Source organism: Streptopelia decaocto (assembly GCF_964273445.1).
Source record: "Streptopelia decaocto genome assembly, chromosome: 2".
Classification (NCBI taxonomy): Eukaryota; Metazoa; Chordata; class Aves; order Columbiformes; family Columbidae; genus Streptopelia; species Streptopelia decaocto.
The window spans coordinates 135,080,718-135,102,330 of record NC_138655.1 but is presented as its reverse complement, the minus strand read 5'-3'; the positions used below and the strand labels follow the sequence as shown (position 1 = coordinate 135,102,330).

The window sequence follows — 21,613 nt, the reverse complement described above, 5'->3', positions numbered from 1 at the left end:
CAGGCTTTTGAAAATCTATGATTTGCATTTATGCATACCTTGCTAGTTAGTGCAGTTTTTTCATTAGGTTACTTTTTTGGTAGTAGTGGAAATTTTCCTATTCTGTTTTCTGAGAATGTTCTGCTCTACTGATGTTTCCTATCAGCATCATCTTCTGTTTTGTAGTAATTTAATTGCTCCTTGCTATGACCTCTTAGTTTGGAATTCCATAGCATTCTAGTATTTACTGTTTTGGTGTGGTGTTTTGTTGTTGTTTTATCTTTAGATTCTCATTAACAAGCATATGCTAAAGGCTGCGTTTGGGGTTAGAAAGTTTAGATATGTGTGTTATGTATCAATGAACCATAGTTTGATAAAAGGTAAAATTGTGGAAGTTTATCCTGAATTTCAGTGTGTCAGCTCTAAGGTGATGTAAGATAAAAATGAAAATTCCTTAAGAATTTAGACAGGAAACAGAATTAAAACATGGTTGCAATCTTATAGTGGCCTTCTTAGCTGTATTTCATGTATCTGCCTGTCTTTCCAGAGCAGTCAATGTAGATGCAGGTCTGTCAGGGAAACAAAACCAAAGTATGTGCTATTTCAGAGAAGAAATGAGAGATTTACAAATCTACAAAAATCAAAGCATCTCAAGTTCTTCACATTTGTTCTTCTGATAATCACAACACAAACCATGTATTCTCAAATGAAAATGCATACCTTCCTAATGACATAATGTGCCCCCAAACTCCAGGAGCACTTGGAGTACTGACTGAATTTCCTGTGCTCACCTTTACAAAGAGGAGTAATGCTTACTTCTCAGTGCCAGCCCTTCTAGCGGTATCAGAAGCTCAGTGCCGAAAAGAGGAGCCCTGTTTATATGGCAGTATTGTTTCTGTGACATGAAAGAGGTATAGAAGCACCAGCATAAGGATTATGTATCCTCTTAGGAGAAGCGGGACAAATTAACGTAGTGAAACCTCTGAATTTACACAGAATGGCATAAGCAGGTGTTCTGGGCCTCTGCTGCCTTTGTGTGCATTGGCAAACAGATTCTAACCAGTTAACATATTAAGCAAAGGAGAAATTGGGAGAAGTGCTTTCTACTGTGATATTTGAAATAGTTGACAGAATTCATATGGCTTTTTCAAGTGACTGGGACTCTCTTAAGTTCTGTTAAATAGCATTGTGCTTTGACACCTCTTGGGTTTAAATTCATTTTCTCAAATAACTTTTTGAAATTGCCATGCAGAAATCACCATAGATTTTCTGAGAAACAGTGACTAGCAGATTAAGTCCAAAACCACACCGGTTCACCTTATGTGGAGTGGAATTGAACCATTGCCACTGATGACATATGCTTTCAGTATTTCATATTCTTTTCCATTTCTTTGTGATAATGATAACTCCTGTATATCATCTTGTATAGAAGCAACAAAATAGGCAACAGTATAAATTTTTCTCTTCCAGGAGCACTTCAGTAAATGTTTAATATTTAACAGGATAATATTCTTAAGACTCTTGGGAATTGCCTCTCCCCTTTTGGTCTGTTGATGGGTTCTGGATCGCGTTGCTTTTCCTTTTCTTCCAGCTGACAAAACAAAACTTCTCCAAGAGAATGTTCAGCCTTCTGTTGCTGTCTTTGGATGAAGTGGTTTAAAGCACATGTCTTCCAGAGGCATAGCAGTGTGGCTTGGTGGCAGCTGTGGTGGTTTGGGGTTACTTGAGCACTCATGGTGCTGCTTTCACACTTGGAAACCCACATATCAACTTCTTGCATCTGTGAGTGATGGTGAACAGATTGTTTCCTTTGCGGCTTTGCTGCTTTGTTTCCTTTGCCGTTTTGCAAACAGTCTGTTCCTTTCAGAGAGTGTCGGATTCATCCTAGGCTTTATTTATCCCTTGCACTTCTTTCATTTGTTTCATGTATGGAATTTATTTTTCTGAGAATATTCAAAATCTTACAGTCAATGCATTATCCTTTTTCGTTTTACATGTGTTTCTTATTGTTGTCCAGTTGTTACCGGAACATATAAACAACTTGAATATGAAATGTGAGCATTCACTTTTAGCTTTTCCAAGTCTAAAATGGAGACTCCCACTTCAGACTTTCTTCATCTTCTTTTGGCTTGACAGTTTGATCACATTGTTGGTCACATTTTCCCTCAACATTTTTAACATTTCCCTCAACATTTCAGACATTTTTTTTAACTGTAGAATGCCACACAGCACAGATGGATACTTTTGTGACACAAAACAAGATGGCTGAAAGAGACCCATTTTTTATTTATCTTTTCCTTGGCTATAGAAGTGTATGCATGTATGCCATAGTTCTCTTTTTTTTTTTTTGAGGCATTCTCTCATTCACTCTTAACTGTGTTATATTACTTACATTATATGTTATAAAATACCATATATTTTAAGGATATTTTAGTCACTGTCAGTTTCATAGAATCACAGAATGTCCTGAGTTGGAAGGGACCCATACAGATTGAGTCCAACTCCTGTCCCTGCATATGACAACCCCACCGTTCACACCATGTGTCTGAGGTCGTTGTCCAGTCTCTTCTTGAACACTGTCAGGCTTGGGGCTGTGACACCTCCCTGGGGAGCCTGTTCCAGTGCTCCACCACCCTCTGCATGAAGAACCTTTTCCTAATGTCCAACCTAAACCTCCCCTGGCACACCTTCCTGCCATTCCCTCAGGTTCTATCATTGGTCACCAGAGAGAAGAGATCAGCACCTACCCTTCCTACATAATTACAAACTAGATTAGATAGGGGCAAACAAATGTTGAGGTTTTTTCTACTTCCCTATCTTTTCAGGTTTGATAGCTGTTTGCATGTTGTGTCCATCACTGTTTCTCGGTAGAGTCTTGTAATGTTTTGTGTGAGTTTTAAAAATGTTGGAGAGGCAAGAGGCAGGGCGTTTTTTTCCCTATTATGAATGTGAAGTCACAAGTTAATGAAATAACTCAGAAGAATGTCGCATGGTTCTCCACTTTCCACAGATGATAAGGTAGTTAAGGTTATATAGGATCACTACTTAATTAGTCCTTAGGTGTATAATTTATTTGCCAACAGAAAAGTTGCCTTTGTAGTAACCAGAATGTAGGTTCCTGCATGGTGATTCCATTGAAGCTGTGGGATGTAAATCTCAGTGGCTGGAATCCTCCTGTTAGTAGCAGGGAAGTATCTGAGTGCGTAGCACAATTTTTTCTTATTTGAGTGCGCATTCTGGAGTTGTGTGCATGTAGACTTACGATGCCACACAACCAAAGACTTGCCAATCAGCTGTCATTAAATAACAACATTTGAAATACTTTTTTACAAAAACCTTTTACTCTACGCTTAGAAAATTATATAGAATTATATAGTTATCTATTTTGAACCATGTTGCTTTGTTAAGTACTTTTTTCTTTATTCCTGTCCTAATGTGTCATCTTGCGGCAGTTGCCATTTATGGGTTGCATCTGTCTAATCCACATCTGGCTGTGTTTTGTTCTGGGTGGGGTTGTCCGTTCAAATGGTAGATATTTTAGAGGATATCTACTTTTTGTGGTGAAACAAAAAACCACTGGGATAGCACTGGCATTAATGGGGATTTTGCTTGGGTGCTGGTTACATGATGTTCTGCTTTCTTGATTTACTGTTTGAGCACTTTGGAAGTGCAGGGGCAAATTTCACAAAACTGGCCTGCTCTGTTTTGTGATATAAAGAAGTCCTAAACTGAAGGTATCTCTATAGTATTGAAATGCTAAGTGTTTGGATTAAAAATCACTGCCTTTGTATGCATCTTATACTGGCTTAACATCTTTGTTTCCAAATGACTTCTGAATAAGAACAAATTTATCTCTGTTCTAGTACTTATTATTTGACATATATAATAATACCGTTCCTTTAAGCTTTTCTGTGTAAAGAAATCTTAAATTTTAAATAGTTTATGACAAGTACGTGCAGCTCTAATATTTGATGCTTATAATCTCTAATGTTCTGATTTTGAGCCCACTAATGAGAGAAATTATTCAAAGCATTTTAAAATGCAAATACCATACTTTGAGGCAAACAGCAACAAAAAATACTGGGAAAAGTAGTCCAGGTTTATCTGATTTTTTTCTGTGAACCTGTAAGGTAACTGTAGTGAAGGCATATATAAAATAACAAATGCCTGCTTAGTGGAAGGTTATTGTTGAGAATCACAGAATATTCTGCTTTAAATTGTGAAACTGATGTTATTTTCCATTGTGAATGCTGGCAATAGTATGATATTTCTGAACATGAGTTATCATTGCAAATATGTTTCAGTGCAGAAATCAGTTTGGAAAAACATTTATGTAAAATTATGTTACTTTAAAAGCATATCAATTGTCCTACAAATGTGTATGTCAAAGGTTTTGATTTTAATGTCCATTTTCTAGTGATCGTGAAACAGATTCAAGTATGCTTGAAGGTTTAGAAATTTAATAGAACCATAACATGAGTATAATTTAATGTGAGAGTCTTTGTCATATGCAACACACATTATATAGCAGACAGATGAAAACCAGTATTTTCTTGACAAAGGTGAATAAGTTATTTATAATCTTGTCTGCCCATTTTACTGAAGTTTAAATATTATTCCTTACTTCTTAGAATGTAACTATTAACTTGTAATGTTTTCCACTTAGGGTAAAAAAAAAAACTTCATTGTTATCAATTTTTCCAAATTATCAGTTTTCACTATGACATTACTGTGACTTTACAAAACGTGCATTGTTGTCTCTTGCTGCTTGAAAATGGAGAATGAGAACCAAACACTGCATATATTGACATGCACTTTTACGCCTACTTCTTTTTAATCTTTACACAGCTGCATTCAACGGGGTCTACATGACTGAAAATTGCCAAATTTTACAAGTGTTCCTAGGACTAATGCCAGAGGTTGAAAGTAGTAAAATTGGTAGTTAATGTGCTGATGTCTGATTAGACTTTTTTTCAACTAGAGTTAATGTACAGTGACCTTGGGTTGTGTAACATGTAGGTGACATGTAGCCCATGTTATATTAATACTTCTAATATTATATTGATAAATTCAATTACTTGTAATAAATAGTTTCTCCCAGATATGGACCCTTAGGTATCTACTGTATGGCTTGTGGAAGGTAGAACACCACAGTTATGACTGTATTATTAAATGTATAGTTAATACGAAATATGGAAGAGAATCTCAGCTGTAATTAAAGTATTCTAAAGAGGCACAAAATAGACTAGTGTTCTCCATTCTACTACCTTCCTTTCTACCACAGAGTTAAGTCTGCACAGGTGGAAAGGTATAGATGTGTTGAAGTGGCAGGTTTATTTACAGTATAACTAAATTTAAATAAAATAGTTTAAAATAGTGAACAGGCTTGAAACTAGTATAAATCCCCTTCAAAGAGGACCCTGAACAGGAGAAACATATTACTAACTTCTTTGGAATTGGATTTATGGCAGCTTGTGATCTCAGCTGGCTTAAGATTTTGATCGGTTGTTTTCACTTCATCTGGGATGAACACTAGCCTCTTCAAAAGAAGTTTTAAGAAATCATAAAGTAGGCACTATTTTCTTCTCATATGACAAATGACTTCCTAAGATGATTATTTCCTCCCAGAAAAAACAAAACAAAACAAAACAAAACTTTTACATGTTTATTTTATTGGTGTCAAAGTATGAGACATTGTGAGTTAGTGGAATACTCTCTGATGTTTTCAATTTTCTTCTCCATCCCTTCTAATTTTCTTTCCATGTTAAACAAGGAGGAGAGAGTGTGATATTGTCAGCTTGTGGAAGTTATTTAACACATGCAGGTTATAGAGTTGCCATTTCAGAGATGAAAACGTGGTGACTGAAACCAGACTCATGTGTGTTGCATGTAGTTACTTAGAGCTGCTTGTAAACCTTTGGTGTTTGTTGTTACAGTTCATAGAAACCTCTTTTCCTTGACACTGTTGGTATTTAGATTTTTTTAGCTAACAGCACTGAAATAATTTCCATTTTTGTATTACCCATTCCATCTGTGTGCCAGTCGTATGTTGATATATGCTACAGCTTTATGAGCATCTGCCATATATCCATTATATTAAGCTTCAGTTTGAAAGCTTTATTTTTTTCTTACTCCTCTGTCCTGGTTTCAGCTGGGATAGAGTTAATTCTCTTCCTAGTGGCTGATGTAGTGCTGCATTTTGGATTTAGGATGATAATAATGTTGATAACACAGGGATGTTTTAGTTACTGCTGAGCAGTGCTCACACAGCTTTTCTGCTCCTCACACCAGCCCCACCAGTGAGAAGGCTGGGGGGTGCATAAGAAGTTGGGAGGGGACACAGCTGGGACAGCTGACCCCAACTGACCGAAGGAATGCTCCATACCATGTGATGTCATGCTCACTATAAACTAGAGAGGAAACTGTCCAGGGCACAACTGCAAGCTGGGCATGGGTCAGAGGGTATTGAGCAATTGCATTGTGCATCACCCATTTTGTATATTCTTTTATCATTATTACTATTATTTTGCCTTTATTTTTTGCCCTATTAAACTGTCTATCTCAATCCATGAGTTTTACCTTTTTTTCCCTTATTGTCTCCCCCATCCCACTGGGCAGGGGAGAGTGAGCACATGGCTGTGTGGTGTTCAGCTGCCTGCTGGGTTAAACCACAGCATCCTCAAAACCTATAAGAATTATCTTCTGTTTCTGTTTTGATTAAGTTTTTTAATTTTGATTTTTTTTTTTTTTAATGTGATCACTTGGTTTATAAATAAAGCACTTCTATGTGCTTAAGGAATTCACTGTAATATACTGTTCATACAAATTCTCAAATTCTGCATTTTAGTATTGGGAAGTTTCTGCAAAGTCTGTAAGACATTTCTAATTCTGGCAGTGGTCTTTCTTAGAGTAAGGCTTCACATACTCAGGTCAACACATATATTTATATTTGCTTTTTAGCTAGTTCTGTAAAATTATATTCAGGATCTGAAGCTGTTGTTCTGACATTTGTTACTGTAGTTGTCTTGCAGTGGTTCTGTAGTTAATGCTTTAAATTATTTCCTGTGTTATGTTTTTGTTGTTGTTATGAATAATAGATAAATAGCAAAACCATTTTCTTATCTAATATTGAATTTTGAACATATTTTCTTTTAGAGAACTAGAGGACGAAAACGAAGCTTTGTGCCTGAAGAAGAGAAACCTGAGGTTGGAATATAGTGTTTTGTTTGTTTATTTTTTTGTGAAACTGTTTAAAAACGAACTTTAGTCTGAAGTGTTACTTTCAGTGCTATAATTGAAAATATTTGCTTTCCTTCCCTTCTTTCCCCACCATTCCTTTCTTTTGCCTTCTGCTGTCACAGGAACGGATTCCCAGAGAAAGAAGACAACGGCAGTCTGTTCTACAAAAGAAGCCCAAGTCAGAGGACTTAAGGACTGAATGTGCTACGTGCAAAGGGACTGGAGACAATGAAAATTTAGTCAGGTAGGTTTGATGCTCTGACCTTACAAGAAATAACCTTACAGGTTTCATCTTCATCAGTTTGTTATCATGCTTATAATGAAGAAAATGTGCTTTTGGAAAAAAAAAACAAAAACAAATCACCAAACAAAACAAAACAGAAAAACTTATTTAGGGGAAACAATACATCAGAAATATTGACTTAATTCATTTATTGATCTGCCAAACACATATACACTGTGGATTAAGATGTAAATAACTGAGACAATCTGTTTTTCTAACACAAGAGACTTAATTTTCTCGTCAGAGTGAATTATCAATGTTTTAGAGCAGGTCAGAAAGATAAACGAGCAATTTAATGATATTAAAGCTACAGGAGCATCCTAAACATAATTAAATTAGCATCATTAACAATTTTATGAGCTGAAATCTGGATTATGAGGAATTTTTGTTTTTAAAAATGCATTAATGCTGCATCCAGTAATGGAGATCATAAAGGGGTTTGATAATCATGTTTCTTACCTGAAACAGAAGAGGGGAAAAAAAAAAAATCTTTTGAATGGTTTTTTTAGTAGGTGCAGAAATCTAATTAAAGTGTAGAATAGCTGCCATTAAATAGCCACTGTTGACTACAGCTTCTGCTGATTTCAACTTTATAGCTGTCATTGTGGCCTATTTGCGAAGCTGTAGAAACTGCTCACAATTCTTGTAAGAAGAATAATGGCGCTTAGTTACCAGAAAGCAGATTTTAATTGAATCTACTGAGCTTTCATTAAAATGATCCTGTAGTAAGTTCAGATAAAAAATGGTGAGGTATATAGGTCCTGTAGGCTTCAACTAGATTTTTTTCTTGACAAGATCTCATCTTTAGCTTAGATATAATTATTGTTTTTAACTGGAAGGATTATTGCAAAATACATCCTTTAATTTATTTCAAAGAATCAGAGTTATGAGAAAAGTCAGAATCAGTTATATAGAAGTAATACACAGGTTTAGAATGAGGGGTATTTCCCAGGTACAGACGTCTTGTATTCAGAGTAGCTGATTTCGCTGTCAATTGCAGCATATGTTTTACTGTGGAAGTTGATACAGAAGTTGTGCCAGTTTGTATTTTTATTTCCGAATTGGAGGCAGAGTGCCTGTATGAGCTCATCAGTAACTGTGTGACTCCCTTACATAGACAAGCCACTGCTGCTGGGTGCTCCTGGGTCCTGCTCAGTTCCAGACTGCGAAATAGTGGTGGGAGGTCACAGCGATTGCTGATACAGCCAAACTGCTGAGAGCTGGTGGCAAGAGGTTTTAACTGCCCTCAACAAGATAAAGGGCTTTCTTCAGGCCTGTTGTTTGCAAGAAATAAAAGATGCAGGAAGACCATTTTGTTATGGGAAGGAATCCTGGGAATAACATGTACTGTGTTTTACTGCAAAAAAGGCAGTGGATTAGTTTTCTTCTTCAGAGTTTTTCTAGAAGTGTTAAATACCACATTTGAGGACATTAAAGGTAAGGTGAGGAAATGTCCTTAAGATCTGTATATTTAAGCTACAGTTAAAAATATGGTAGAAAATTAGTGGTATATCTTGTTAACTACATGAAAAGATTTTGTTAGTAATTTAGATGGGCCAAAAATAAGCATACTATATGCCAAAACTCAATATCATCTCTCATAAACCATCCTCTTAATTAGGCTTGGAAACAGAATAGTAAACCTGCATAGGAGAAAAAGAGATTCTTATGTTCTAATCCTTTGTTCATAGTACTCTGAAAAATATTTTCTTAAATATTCTGCCTTCTGTATTTAAAACTTGCTTTTCTTCAGATAATTCCTATAAATAGCTGCAATTTTATCCAAGTTAGGTGATCACTACTTCTAAAGTTCTATGGTAGCTAATTTTTTATAATTACTAAATAAGGGTAAAGTAGTTAGTAAATTTGATATTTTTTAGGTTTGTTTTTCTTAAAACTGTATTTCTTTCATTAGAGTAAATTCAGGGACTGTAATAAGGTACTAGCTACCAGACAGCCAAAGCTGTGTAGGGGTGTGATCCACAGAGCATTACTATGTCAGAGAAAGTTTTCAGGATCCTTTTTTTCCTCTTACATTATCACAAAGAGAAGCAGCCTTCTGCCTGCACTGCTTTTTTCTCCTGCCTGTACCATCAGGCAGGACTCCTTTGTGGTAGCAGAGGGAAAACAGAAGTGGTTTTTCTTAATATCCATTTTGTTTGTCGCTGTCTGTTATTGAAGACAAAACCGTATCAGAAAACTAGTGATCTTGGTCATCATCTTTGCTCTTCACTCACCAAATGTGTTGTAATTACTGGATTTTATTTTCACCCTTTCCTACCCATCTGCAACTAAGGAAAGGGAAGTTTGTGGAGAGCTTATAGAAGAGATTTTTCTGGATGTGAAAGTTGATTGCCAAGTAAAATGGAAATATGCAACTGTTGAAACTGCAGATTTAAGGAGTAATCTTGATAAGCCTTCTAACTTTTCCTGCTGTTTGTTACCTCAAACAGGGCTGGTAGGTTTTTCTAAAAATTTATGTCTCTCACTTTGAAATTTTTAACTGAGTAAGTGTTAGAGGAAGATAAGCAACTATTTCTTACTTCAAAGAATGCAGCAGAGTATTTAATAATGAGTCTGGAACAACAGCGTTAAATAATTTAACTAGTTATTACTGTTTGACTAGTGGAGATTCAGGCTTTTTAATCTCCATATTAGTTGCTTGTGTGCAGCACTGGATCACAGATGGATTATTTGTGATATATGCAGTGTCTTTACTTAACCTGTCGTTCATATAGTTTAAAACCTTTAAATATAATAATTGCCTGTGAAAGGTTTTAAAATCGTTCCTAAAAAAGCACGTTTAATTCTGATAAATTATAATGTTTCATTAATTGGCTGAAGTTTACCTTAGTGACTAGAGTTTTGTATCAAAAAAAAGTGATTCAAGTTAGAATATCTAATTATTCACTTTTGTCTGAAAGATATTGACATGTTCCATGCTTTTATATGTGGTAATACTTGCCATATGTATGTATTACAGACCTGCCAAGTCAGTGCTTTTTTAACCACTGATGTCAGATTCTATAGGTAGACCACTTCAGTAGAGTAGCTATACTACTAGACACGAGAACTGAAAGTTTAGATTTTGAGGTTATGTCTATAAAAAATAATCAGTCTTGTGATCCTTTTGTGGTATACTTTTTTTTTTTTAGAATTTACAATTAATTTATTTTTTAAAATTCCTTTATATGCATCTATGTAAGTTTTATTGACCAAAATACTTCTGCAATTTTAACTTTTTACAAGATCAGTGAGTGACAGTTAAAAGTTAATTGAAAACATTTACTCAAGTGAGTCGAAGTCTGATCTGTAACCTTGATAAATGACAATAAGGAAGCTATATCTATAATTAGAACAAAGTGTGGATTTTAAATGTCTTTTTGCTTGAACTGTAATTTGAATTTTGAGAGGAATAATAGTAAAGATGGAGAGGGTTTAATATTTTATATTTGATGCAGATAGTTTTGATGTAAGCCATGGAGACACAACACTTTTTCGAAGAGGTAAGAGTTCAGTGAAAGGAGTTACAATGTGCACTTGAAAATAAAGTGTAGCAAGAGCAGGGGGTACCTATAGAACAGTATCCTATTTAAGGAGGTATCAAATATTGAAAATATTTGCTTGAAATTGAAAACATCTTTTGAAATATGGGAGTTCCTGAAAACTGATGTGAAAGATATATTTTCTAACAAACTCAGAAAAGAATTTTAAAATATATTTGTTTTTAGAAGTGACCACTACTGTTTGGTTTAGAAAAGATTTATGTAATGATGCTTTGCATTTGTTTCACTTTGTGAGTCTTTTAAAGTTGTAGATAGTTTATATATTCAATAGGTTTCCTCAGTGCTTTATTAGAGTCTTGCATGAATCACTTAGAATGAATAGATCTTTCAAAGGATCAAAGCATTTGCTTGATACATAAGTATCTCCTAAAACTCATTAGTATGCAAATCTTTAAAAATAGCTCCCTAATAGCAACCTTTAGAACTTAAACATAGGTAGTGGAAGCATGGATAAGCAAGCGTGTTTCAGGTGGCTCAATATGCAATGAGTAAAGCTTGCCCTCACACAAAAGCGCTTCTAGCACAGTATGTACGTCTATTCTGTTTTGGTAAAAGAAATAAAAAAGATTGTGTACTTCATTTTAATATGTACAAGAGTTTTTAAAGAAGAATGCACAAGCTAAACTAAGTTAAAATCTTCCAAGGGAAGACTTCTAAATGGCTTCACTTCTAAAGAAGTGGCCTCTGCTCAAAAAATCCAGTTCTCAACTGCCGCTATTACTAAAAAAAAAAAAAAAAAGAATTCAGTTCTGGGCTTCAATATGTGCTTGGGTAATATTTAGGAATATAGTGCATTAGATAAAATGGATGTCTCAATGCTAGATTGGAGATAAACAGAGCAAAATTGGAATATCATTTATGTATGGGGCAAAATAATGTTTGTCCAAATTAAAGTAATCTCTGAAAAAGCATTATATTTCTTCATTCCACAATATAGAGCAAGCATATATTAATATATTCTTTTATAGGTTTGCGTATTGGATTTTTATGCTTTCTTGTCAGTTAAGTTAGAATTTTCCATTTTGTTTGATTTGCAGCAACTGAGGCAAAATTATTACTTCAGCATTACAGAGAAGGTAAAACAGAGTAAGGTCATGTATTTGAAAGAATATAGAATAGAATTTTTTGAAAACATAGATTTGAATGCTGATTATGAAGTGTTCAAAAAGCATAAACCTGCAAAACAAGTTACCAAGCATGTATGTAAGTAGTATTTCTTTTTAATGCAGATGATTACTAGGAAATATGCAACTGTAAAAGTATTTGTTTTTCCAAATATGCTAAGTCTCACATTTCAGGCAAGTGTAATGTTCTGCATGTGCAGTCACTGTATGAAGGCAGGAGTGAAAGGGGAAGGTTGAGAGCAGGAAGGGAGAAAGAAGAAAACATATGCAATGTCATATTTACTAAATAAAAAAACCTCTTGAGTAAAATTGACTATAAGGTTTGTCATAACTTTGAGTCATCAAATCATACTATAACTGAAAATCTTTATAATATATGCAACACCTGTAATTCTGGTGCTACAAATGTATTTATCAAATTTAAGATAATTTATACTGCATAAATGATTGAGCCTTTAGCTGCATGAAGTGATCTACTTTAATACTGGTTTTGACAGAAAGTATATTCTAGACAGGCTTTTCTGAATCCTGGAAATTTTCTCTCTGAACTGTTGCTCATTTTATTTTCTTTATTGGATTTGTCTTGGATAGGTTCATCTTTGTGTTTTTATTTCTCATATTTCCATACAGATTCATGTTAAGGATTTCTTCCTTAGCTACTTGTTTTGAAGCTCTACATGAGCTGAGCTGAAGTTTATTCCAGAACAAGCATGGTGATTATTAATTACTTTAAATGCACTGTAACAAAATTAACAATCCATGATAGTAATTGAAAGGCTGTGATTTACAGTACTTTTAGAAGTTTTAGGGTGCTAATGTAGAGATTAATCACAAGGAAAATGTTAGTTGATTCAGCCACGATTTGCAGCATTCCTATGTTTTACAGAGGATTACAAATGCATTATTTTATTGTAATTAACTACTTGAATGAAAGGAAACTTAACATTCAGTTGTGTAGCTTATTTCTGCTATATAATTTACGGGGATTAATTCTGCATATTAATTTTTCTAATTGTTTAAGTTACCTGTTAGATCATTTTTTTTCTGTCATTTACCTCATTTTGTTGCCTTCTAAAAAGTGTTTGTTTTTATGCGAGATAGCAGGATATACATACAGTGACAAATGCACATTTTTATTCGCCGGGGACTTCATTCAAACTGAATTACCTATTTTGCATTGCATTTTACTGTAAAATACTACCTATTTTTCATTTTCAGTAAACTCATGTGCTAAGGCAGACATTAAAAAAAGCTGTAGGCATTGTTTAGCTCTTGTGAAGGACCTAAAGGTCGGACATAGGGCTGGTGGCAAGACTCACACTGCTGGCATTTGGGGTTTCTCTGGAAGCAAAGTGTAAGTCACCTTTGTATTTGGGCTACCCTGCTGCCTGAACATTTGAAGTTGTACTGTGAAAAGTCCATGGCAGACTGTTGAATTTTCTTTTAATCAGGCACCAGTTCATTCACCTGCTACCTAAAAGATTTCTTCAGTGCTTTTGTCTGTTATTTTCCTGAAATGAGACAGCAGAATCTGAATTGAAGACTAAAATATTTCCCCCCCCGACTGTTTTGCTGGTAAACTCTTAGGGAAATTTAAGCCATTGGAAGAATAGAAGCTCAGGTCTTTGGGTACTAATTTTGTGTTCCAGCTCTGGTTTGGTTCTTGATAATGTGTGATCTTGAAGGAACTATCTTAGAGGTAGTCTGTGTAGGAGTGACCCAAAACTGAAATAATGGAGGTATTGCAATGATTAAATGACACTTATTTCCATTCAATTATGCATTATCAGACTTGGGGGAATCAGGCTGGGAAATAAGCACAGGACCATCTGGTTTTTTTGTGTAAAGCTTAGCATTGAGTCTTCAATTTGAAAAAAAGAGCAAAACTGCATCAAAGGTTATTCTGTCTACTGGTGCTTTCTAATGAAGTGCAGATATAAGAATGATTATGGGTTTTTTTGGGTCCCCCAGAGAAAAAGGTAGAATTTCTGTGAATTAACTTTTTTTTTTTTTTTTTAATATATACATTTAATGGCATTTGCTGTTAAAACATTGTGAAGAACTGGAATTTAAGTATCTAGAATAGAGGAAGAAATGCATGTTTGTGGGGTTAAGTGGCCTGTGCACCCCTTAAATGTTTTTCTTTACATTGACTGTGTAGTGATCTGTCAGTCAAACCTCCTTGAAGTTCATCATTAGATCTTTTTACAGTTGCAGACCAATGACTCTCAGGTTCTTGTATACTAGGCTTTAGTCTGCAGAATGTTTGTGAGCAGCGGAAGTTTATTAACTCTTCAGGTACAAGTTTGGTTCAGGTGTTTAACTGTCAGAAGTTCTGAGTTTAAAGTCTGCTGATTGAGAAGCTTGTGTACCAGTGACATCAAGTTTAGAAGTATTGTAACAAGATAACCTCTTGTAACTAAATTTTTCAGGTAATCGTTTCTACAGGATTACTTGTTTTCAACTAACAAGTAGTATTTTAGCTTTTGATCAGTGAATTTTAAAAAATATAGTTATTCCTTTCTCTCCTTCAGTTACAGCTGCTCAATCAAGTTTGTGTTGCAGTCATGGATTTGTACATTACAGCAGTTGTCATTTGTTCCCAAAACAGCTATGTATTTCGGGATTTATATATTATTTTTCTGACTGCCTTTGGAAGTGCATCAGAGACCTTCATACCTTTGAGTCTTCTATAACTCCTAGGATTCAGAAGAATTTATAAAATTAAAATAATGATGACAAGGATGTCCTAATTATCTTTCCTATAAGTAATGAGTGAGTTCTTTAGAGTGGTCATTGAGTGGGGTACCTTTTCAGAAGATTAAAATTACTTTAATGAAACATAATCCAGAGAATATGAAAACAGATCACCTGTGATGGAAGAGAGGAGGCTAATGATGTGTCAAATGATTTCCCAGTCTGGTTACCAGCAACAGGTTAAGGCTGCAAAAATATCTATCTTGATGTGGTCAGTAGATTCTTATTTTTGTGGGCATTCTTAAGAATCTTTTTCTTACAACGTCAAAATTGCATCAAATAATACAATTCAGTTGGTGTTTGAATATGTCAGATACTCCATCATTCTGGCCAAACTACTTCAGTCACTTCCAGTGCAGCAATGGTATCACATCAGATGATTTCATAGAATAGGGTGCTCAGAAAAGAAATGTCAAATTCTTTAGCAGTTCAGTGTTTTGCATCGTTAAGCTGAGCCATTGCTACAGAAGCCACGAAACTGAAATTTATACTTTGAAATTTATAACCTGAGAATGTTCATGTTCAGGTGTTAAAATAGTGTGGTAGAAGACCACAGCAGGAGACAATAACCATTTAAATGCTGTGTTGCAGCATCAGTTTTGATTTGTCACAATTAGTGTCAAGTGAGCATCTGTGCAGTCAGTTTTCTGAATTAAATGTCTGTCCACAGAACCATAATGTCAATTATGGACTGTTTGAGTAACAGAAATGTTGCACACTTTTGTTTTTGGTCACTTTTGTTACTGCTTTTACAAGTCTTTGATCCATAGTTAGTTAATCTGTGTGGGATATTGATAGTAGGAGGCCTGAAGTTTGGATGCAAAACTTTATCTACACAGTCCTAAAAATACATTTATACAGTCCTAAAATAACATTTGTCTCTTTGAAGGCAACCACAAAGCTGATATGACCCCCAATAAAAATGTGTTTGACACCCCGATCTGCACTATTCAGAACAAATTTTATCTTGGAGTAATGTGAGAGTATATTTTATATTACCAAAGAAGTCCTTACTTGAAAAGTAGTTAGAGGTACAGTGAGCTTAAGGATTTTGAGTTACTTTTGTTAACACTGACCAGAGTTTTCTTCACATGATTAAAACAGCATATCGCACAAGTTTTCGTTAGTAAATCAATGGAGCAAATTTGTATGCAATTGGTTGGTAATTTGGGTCTAAATCAATAATTTTACATATGTTATTAGTACTTGAGAGGCTGTACATAATCTACGTGCATATGGGATATTATTGTTCTATTTAGCTTAATAGTTCTATAGCCCAAGATACTTCAGAGCTATTTACAGGAGAACCTACTTTTAAAAACATAAAAAGCAACAAATTATTGAAAAGCTCTTGTCATAATGCCTCTTCGGCATTATGATACATACATTGGGGAAAGATCGCTTTTTTGAGGTGTATGTTACAGGAGAAAGTTTTGTTATTAAACTTTATTTTGAGGTCACTGAAATATTAGCATATAACAATATCTAAATTGATAATTTGAGAATGGTGAAGTTTAATATTAATCTTTTTGTAGAACGTGTGTTTTTTTGGGGAAAAGGAATAGAGTTGTAGTCTTTATTTGTTGTTCCTGTACTTCAGTGTAATTTTGACGTTCACTAGAGTTTTTCATTTTATCTATATCACTTGTCTTTGGCTTCCTGTTGATGTGGCCATTGAAATAACAGATTGAATTATCTATACTAAAGTTTTTGGTTTGTTTTTTTTTTTCTTCAGCAAATCTTAGGAATTTGTAAAGCAGAATGATATGTTTTTCATTTACTTTTCTGCCTTATTATTAATTTTGTTATTTTCTTTTATATGATTTTTAGTTTTTTGCTTGTTGTTATTTCATTTTTTTGGATGTTTGTCATCTGTACTATATCTACGGCTAGATTTGGATTTTGCTTTGCCTTACAGTTAATAAAACTGGGTCCTCCTTTGCAACAGTTGAGACTGTTATTATTACTGATACTTTATGTCATTCTTTTACATTCTCATCACACTGAAATTAAACTTTTGCCTCCGTTTGGCTTCAGGCCATTTAAAATGCCGAAGGCATGATTCCATATTAAGGCAGGAATTCAGTATCACTGGAAGTTTCAGATAGCACTTTATTACCTCATTATTCAGATTTTTTTTTTCTAAACATTCACCCTTGAATGAACTTATTAAAGTACTTGCTCTTTGGCTTAAAGTGGTGGGGTTTGTTTGTTTGTTTTTTGTCTGGTTTTGTGTGTGTGTGTCCTGTGGAGATGAGTAACATGCCATTTAAGAATTTTGCCATGCTGTCTTGAATAAGGTTACAGCTAAATTTTTAAGCTTATCTCTGACTTAATCTTGAGGAAGGCCTAGTAACTTCACTTAGTTTTGAGAAGAAAGGCTGTGGAAAGGAAATGCAAGAAAAAAAAAGCCCATTTTCTTCAAGCATATCTAAAACCTTTTAGCAGAGACAAATATGGGTCTGTTCCATTTTTCGTATCAGTGGTTGTAACAATGCAAAGGTCAAGTGTAAATTAATTTGCAGTTCTTTGATTAACTGGCAGAACTGATTTTACCTTCCACCCACCCCACACTGTCAGTTAAACTAAGTATAGTAATGCTATTGTATTACATGTGTACTTACTGATGAGGAACAGGAAAAATAAATTCCTCTAATTCTGACTTTGAGATCTTATGTGATGCCATATTAGGGAAATACGCAGTAAAGTACAAGCTGACATTGGAATATAGCATAGTAACTGACTTTTACCATTGCACATAAACAGAGTAATTATTCTAAATCATAGCATCACTTTCAGCTGGATAACCACTAAAATCACTGCACTGTGGTTTCGTGAAAATGCCACAATCCTTCAACTGCCAAATTAAGCCCAGGGAGAACAACCATCAGTAGTGACTGCACAGTTATATAGAGGGATGAGCCCTGAACCAAGTGAAAAGATGTTCTGGAAGAACAGTAACCTTTCCCATGATGTGCACATTTTCCATTACATTTCTGACACAAAATGCTGTGAAATGATTTAATGGTGACATTTTGTTTTGCTGACTTTCCTTTTTCTTATTAAAAAGAAACAAAAGTGAGGTTAGGAAAGCATAGGAAGGGTGGCCAAGCATTTGAATTCTAATGCAAAAATTTCTATTCTCTTTTAAAACCAAAAGCCATTCTGGATATACATTGTTTCTGACTTTGGATTTTGCTGGTTTTAGGAAATGTAAAAGTGTCCAGCATCAATACTGAAAACCTTTTTATGTAGGGTTAATTTTTGTTGTTGCTTTGCAGTAATTGCATACCAAGTATGGTAATTCAGTAAAGCATCCTTTCTAACTGGCAATCACAGAGACCATACACATAAGCTATACAGCACATGCAGTACACTTATTTCTGCTTCTCATTTTTGATGTATATTACAAGAAACAATTGTAGAAGGGAGCAAAGCATGAGCAGACATAGTAGGCTGAAAGGTCAGCACTTGTCATTTGGAAAAGGATAAATTTTTTACGGAGTGCGAAAAGAGAAAGCTGCTACCCATTGATGTCATACAGGAGCTTGTCTGAATCTAAAGTAATACATGTAAGAGTCCCTGGACAGAAAAATTACTTATCTAAGGTGTGGTTCATGCATACTTTGGCAGCTTTTGATTTCCTGTTTCAGAACTGATGAAAAGACTTGCATGTTTCTAGCACAGTGTACAATTTTATCTTTGAAAAACACAGCTTTTACTTTTGTCCTCTTAAGGATATATGAAGTTTTCTTGGCACTTCATTTGTTTTATCATTCTCTCATCCAGTTTTAATGTGTTGGATGACAGTTGCTGTCATTAGAAGTCATTCTGTTTACCTCAGGAGCATCTAAATAAGAGTAAAATATTTTAGTTTGTAATCACTAGAAATTAAAATAGAGTTTCAGTTGTACAGTAACTTACTTGAGAGAAAATATATGTGTGTTGGAACATGTTTGCTGTGACATTATTTATTGTTTAGCCAAGAAGTCATGCTGGCTTTGACATATTCAAAATAATCTTCTGGTCAGAGAACCTTAGTTTGTTCAACTGAAATCTAAAATCAAAATCACATATGTAATTTAAATATTTGTAGCTAAAAGTGAACACAGACAACTAACTCCCTACTTTTCCTGAAAGCTAATGTGTACAAATGGGTTTTAAAGTGTAGGATGTGTCTTATGGAAATTGTGTGGCATCTGATAGCACCTTCAGAACTTTATGAAAACTTCAGCATCCCACATATGCTAAGACAGTTTTGATGAGGTGTTTGTGTTTTTGAGAGGAAGCTGAAATGGTTGTGGTAGCCAAAGGTGAATACAGTACTGATACTTAAAAGTTGAAGTATCTCTTGGTTTTAGCTTGAGTAGATAGAGGTAAATACAAGTATAATTCAGTGACAGTAGTGGACTGATAGCTAACTTAGTAAATTCTAAAAAATAATGTTCAAATAAAGCCTAAAATAATTGTAAAAATCCTAACAGCAGTAACCTATATGATACAATTTGTTGACATTTATTTGACTATAATATGTAAACAGTCTTTTCGTAGCTGTTTCTTAAAAAAGCTATTAAAAATCAAATAGATGTGAGGAAATTGTTTTGGCAGCCTTTAGTTGTTTGCAAACAATTTAATACAGCAATAAAAGCTAGCAATAGCAGCACCAAAATTGCATAGCAGAAACTTGATTATAATTTGGTAAGAAAATATTGTATGAATAAAAGTGCACACTTCAGTGTAAACTGCAGCCAAGGTTTATCCTTGGGTTTAAAAATCTCATAAATTTGAAGAGCTTTTTAAAGTGTTCTGTTACTAAAAGTCAGAGACAAATTATGCCTGGTGCTGATGTTGCTACCTAGGGAAATAGAGGAGAGGAGTTAAATCTCCTATTCTATAAGCATGCCTGTATTAAGCCTTCCTAGGCCTCAAAACACAAGTCCCTTTGGACCTTGCGATATGGACTGCTCGTTTAAGTATTCCCGTCTGCTCAGCGATCCAGGTGAATAAAACATTAAAGAGAATGGATGAGGCTGCTGCCTGCATTTTTGCGTCTAAGGGGAAGCATGCCGATTAGCACAGCTAACAACTTGTGGTTTGTGCCTGGTGAAAGGCAATTTAAAAAAAAAAAAAAAGATAATTTTAAACTCTGTCTGTATGAAGTTTTGAAGTCCATTGAAACTGAATTTGACTGTCGTTTACTTTGTAGGGCTGTTTTTTGAGGTAATGCTGTCTACCTGAATTTGCTGTCCTTTAACCTTTGTATAGAAACTCGGGCTACATGAGGAGCTATGTGGAGGAGTTTTCTGGAAGTGAAGTGTGGTTTATTATGAATACTTATTGAACTAGACATTAAGTCAGTGCAGCTGAATACATAACTGGTATAGTCGACAAGAATCTCTGCAAGTCCAAAGCAATTTTTTTTTTATAGCATCAGCTGGTTTTGAGACATTTAGGATATTTAAATTATATTTATATTTAAATTAATTATATTTTTAAAGTATTTTGAGGAAAAATCAGCAAATATGGAGACGCTGCTCAAGAGGGAGCTTCTGGGGAACTAAGAAATGAAACAGAAGAAGGGGTAGATAGGCAGAAAGGAATGTAAATTTGTAGTGAATAGAGGAGAAATCAGCTTTCAAATTGTGTAAACCTCAAAGTAGTGAGCAAAGATCTGAAGTTATACATGGAGGCAAGAAGAAATCCAGTCTAGAATCTGTTTGGGACATAACTTGATTATGTAGGAATTGAGAAGAGGAAAGATGAAGCTATTTGCAGATGGTACAAAGCGTGACCAAAAATTCAGCCCTGAAAAGGAATAGTTGATTTGGAAGATGTTCAGAAAGAATAACAAATGGGATTGAATAACAGCATGAGAAGTTGTGGCAGGGATAATCTTATTTGCAAAGCTGTTTGCTTCAGTACTGAAGACGGCTTTGTAATAAATGACAGGAAAAGAGAGCAACTTTTAGATTTTTCTGACTTGATTAAGACTATCTGTAACTGTCAATGTGTGAGTCTGTGGAGGGATGTTAAGAAAAGCACTTGAGGAAAAAAATGTCCTTTTTTGAAAGCAAATATAATATCTGTTAAGATTTTACGTTTGCATGAGCAAAATCAATGATGCTAGTTTTGGTCCAATTATGTGATGTGACTCAGTCCAGTAATATTTAGATGAAGTTTTTCTAATTCTGAAGAGGTTGTGCAAGTACTGTTATATAAAAAGTGGGAAAACAGCAGATTAATATCTTAAAATATAGAACAGATGAAAATTTTAAAAGTAGCATTACTTTGTAACCAGTCTTAGTAAAAATTGTTTAAATTTACATAAAAACAGCCTGTCGTCTGCTGGTACCTACTGACAGTTCTTTTAATAACACTTGCTGTGAAAAAGAGATAAGAAAACCAGCGGGCTTTTGAAACTCCAGTGGCAATCTTAGTTTTTCACATTAGAGAACAATAAGTAAACTGCAGGACTTCAATTTTCTTTAATTCTGAAAGAGTTGTCTAAGCCATTTCTGCTTTTACTAAAAGCAGAGTCACAGAATAGTTGAGATTGGAAGAGGTCTCGCAAGCTGCTCAAGTCCCCACCCCCTTACTCAAAACAAGGTCAGATATATCAGAGCAGTATCTGTTTGGCTTTTGACTGTCTCCAAGGATGGAAATCT

General features: G+C 34.7%; 1 protein-coding gene across 1 annotated transcript in view; it reads left to right on the top strand.

The window, feature by feature from the left end:
- Positions 1-21,613, top strand: part of PHF14 (PHD finger protein 14) — a 166,408-nt gene that overhangs the window by 64,255 nt on the left and 80,540 nt on the right. The window contains 2 exon segments of the mRNA XM_082043954.1: positions 7,135-7,185; positions 7,341-7,462. Coding sequence (XP_081900080.1) covers positions 7,135-7,185; positions 7,341-7,462 — 173 coding nt within the window.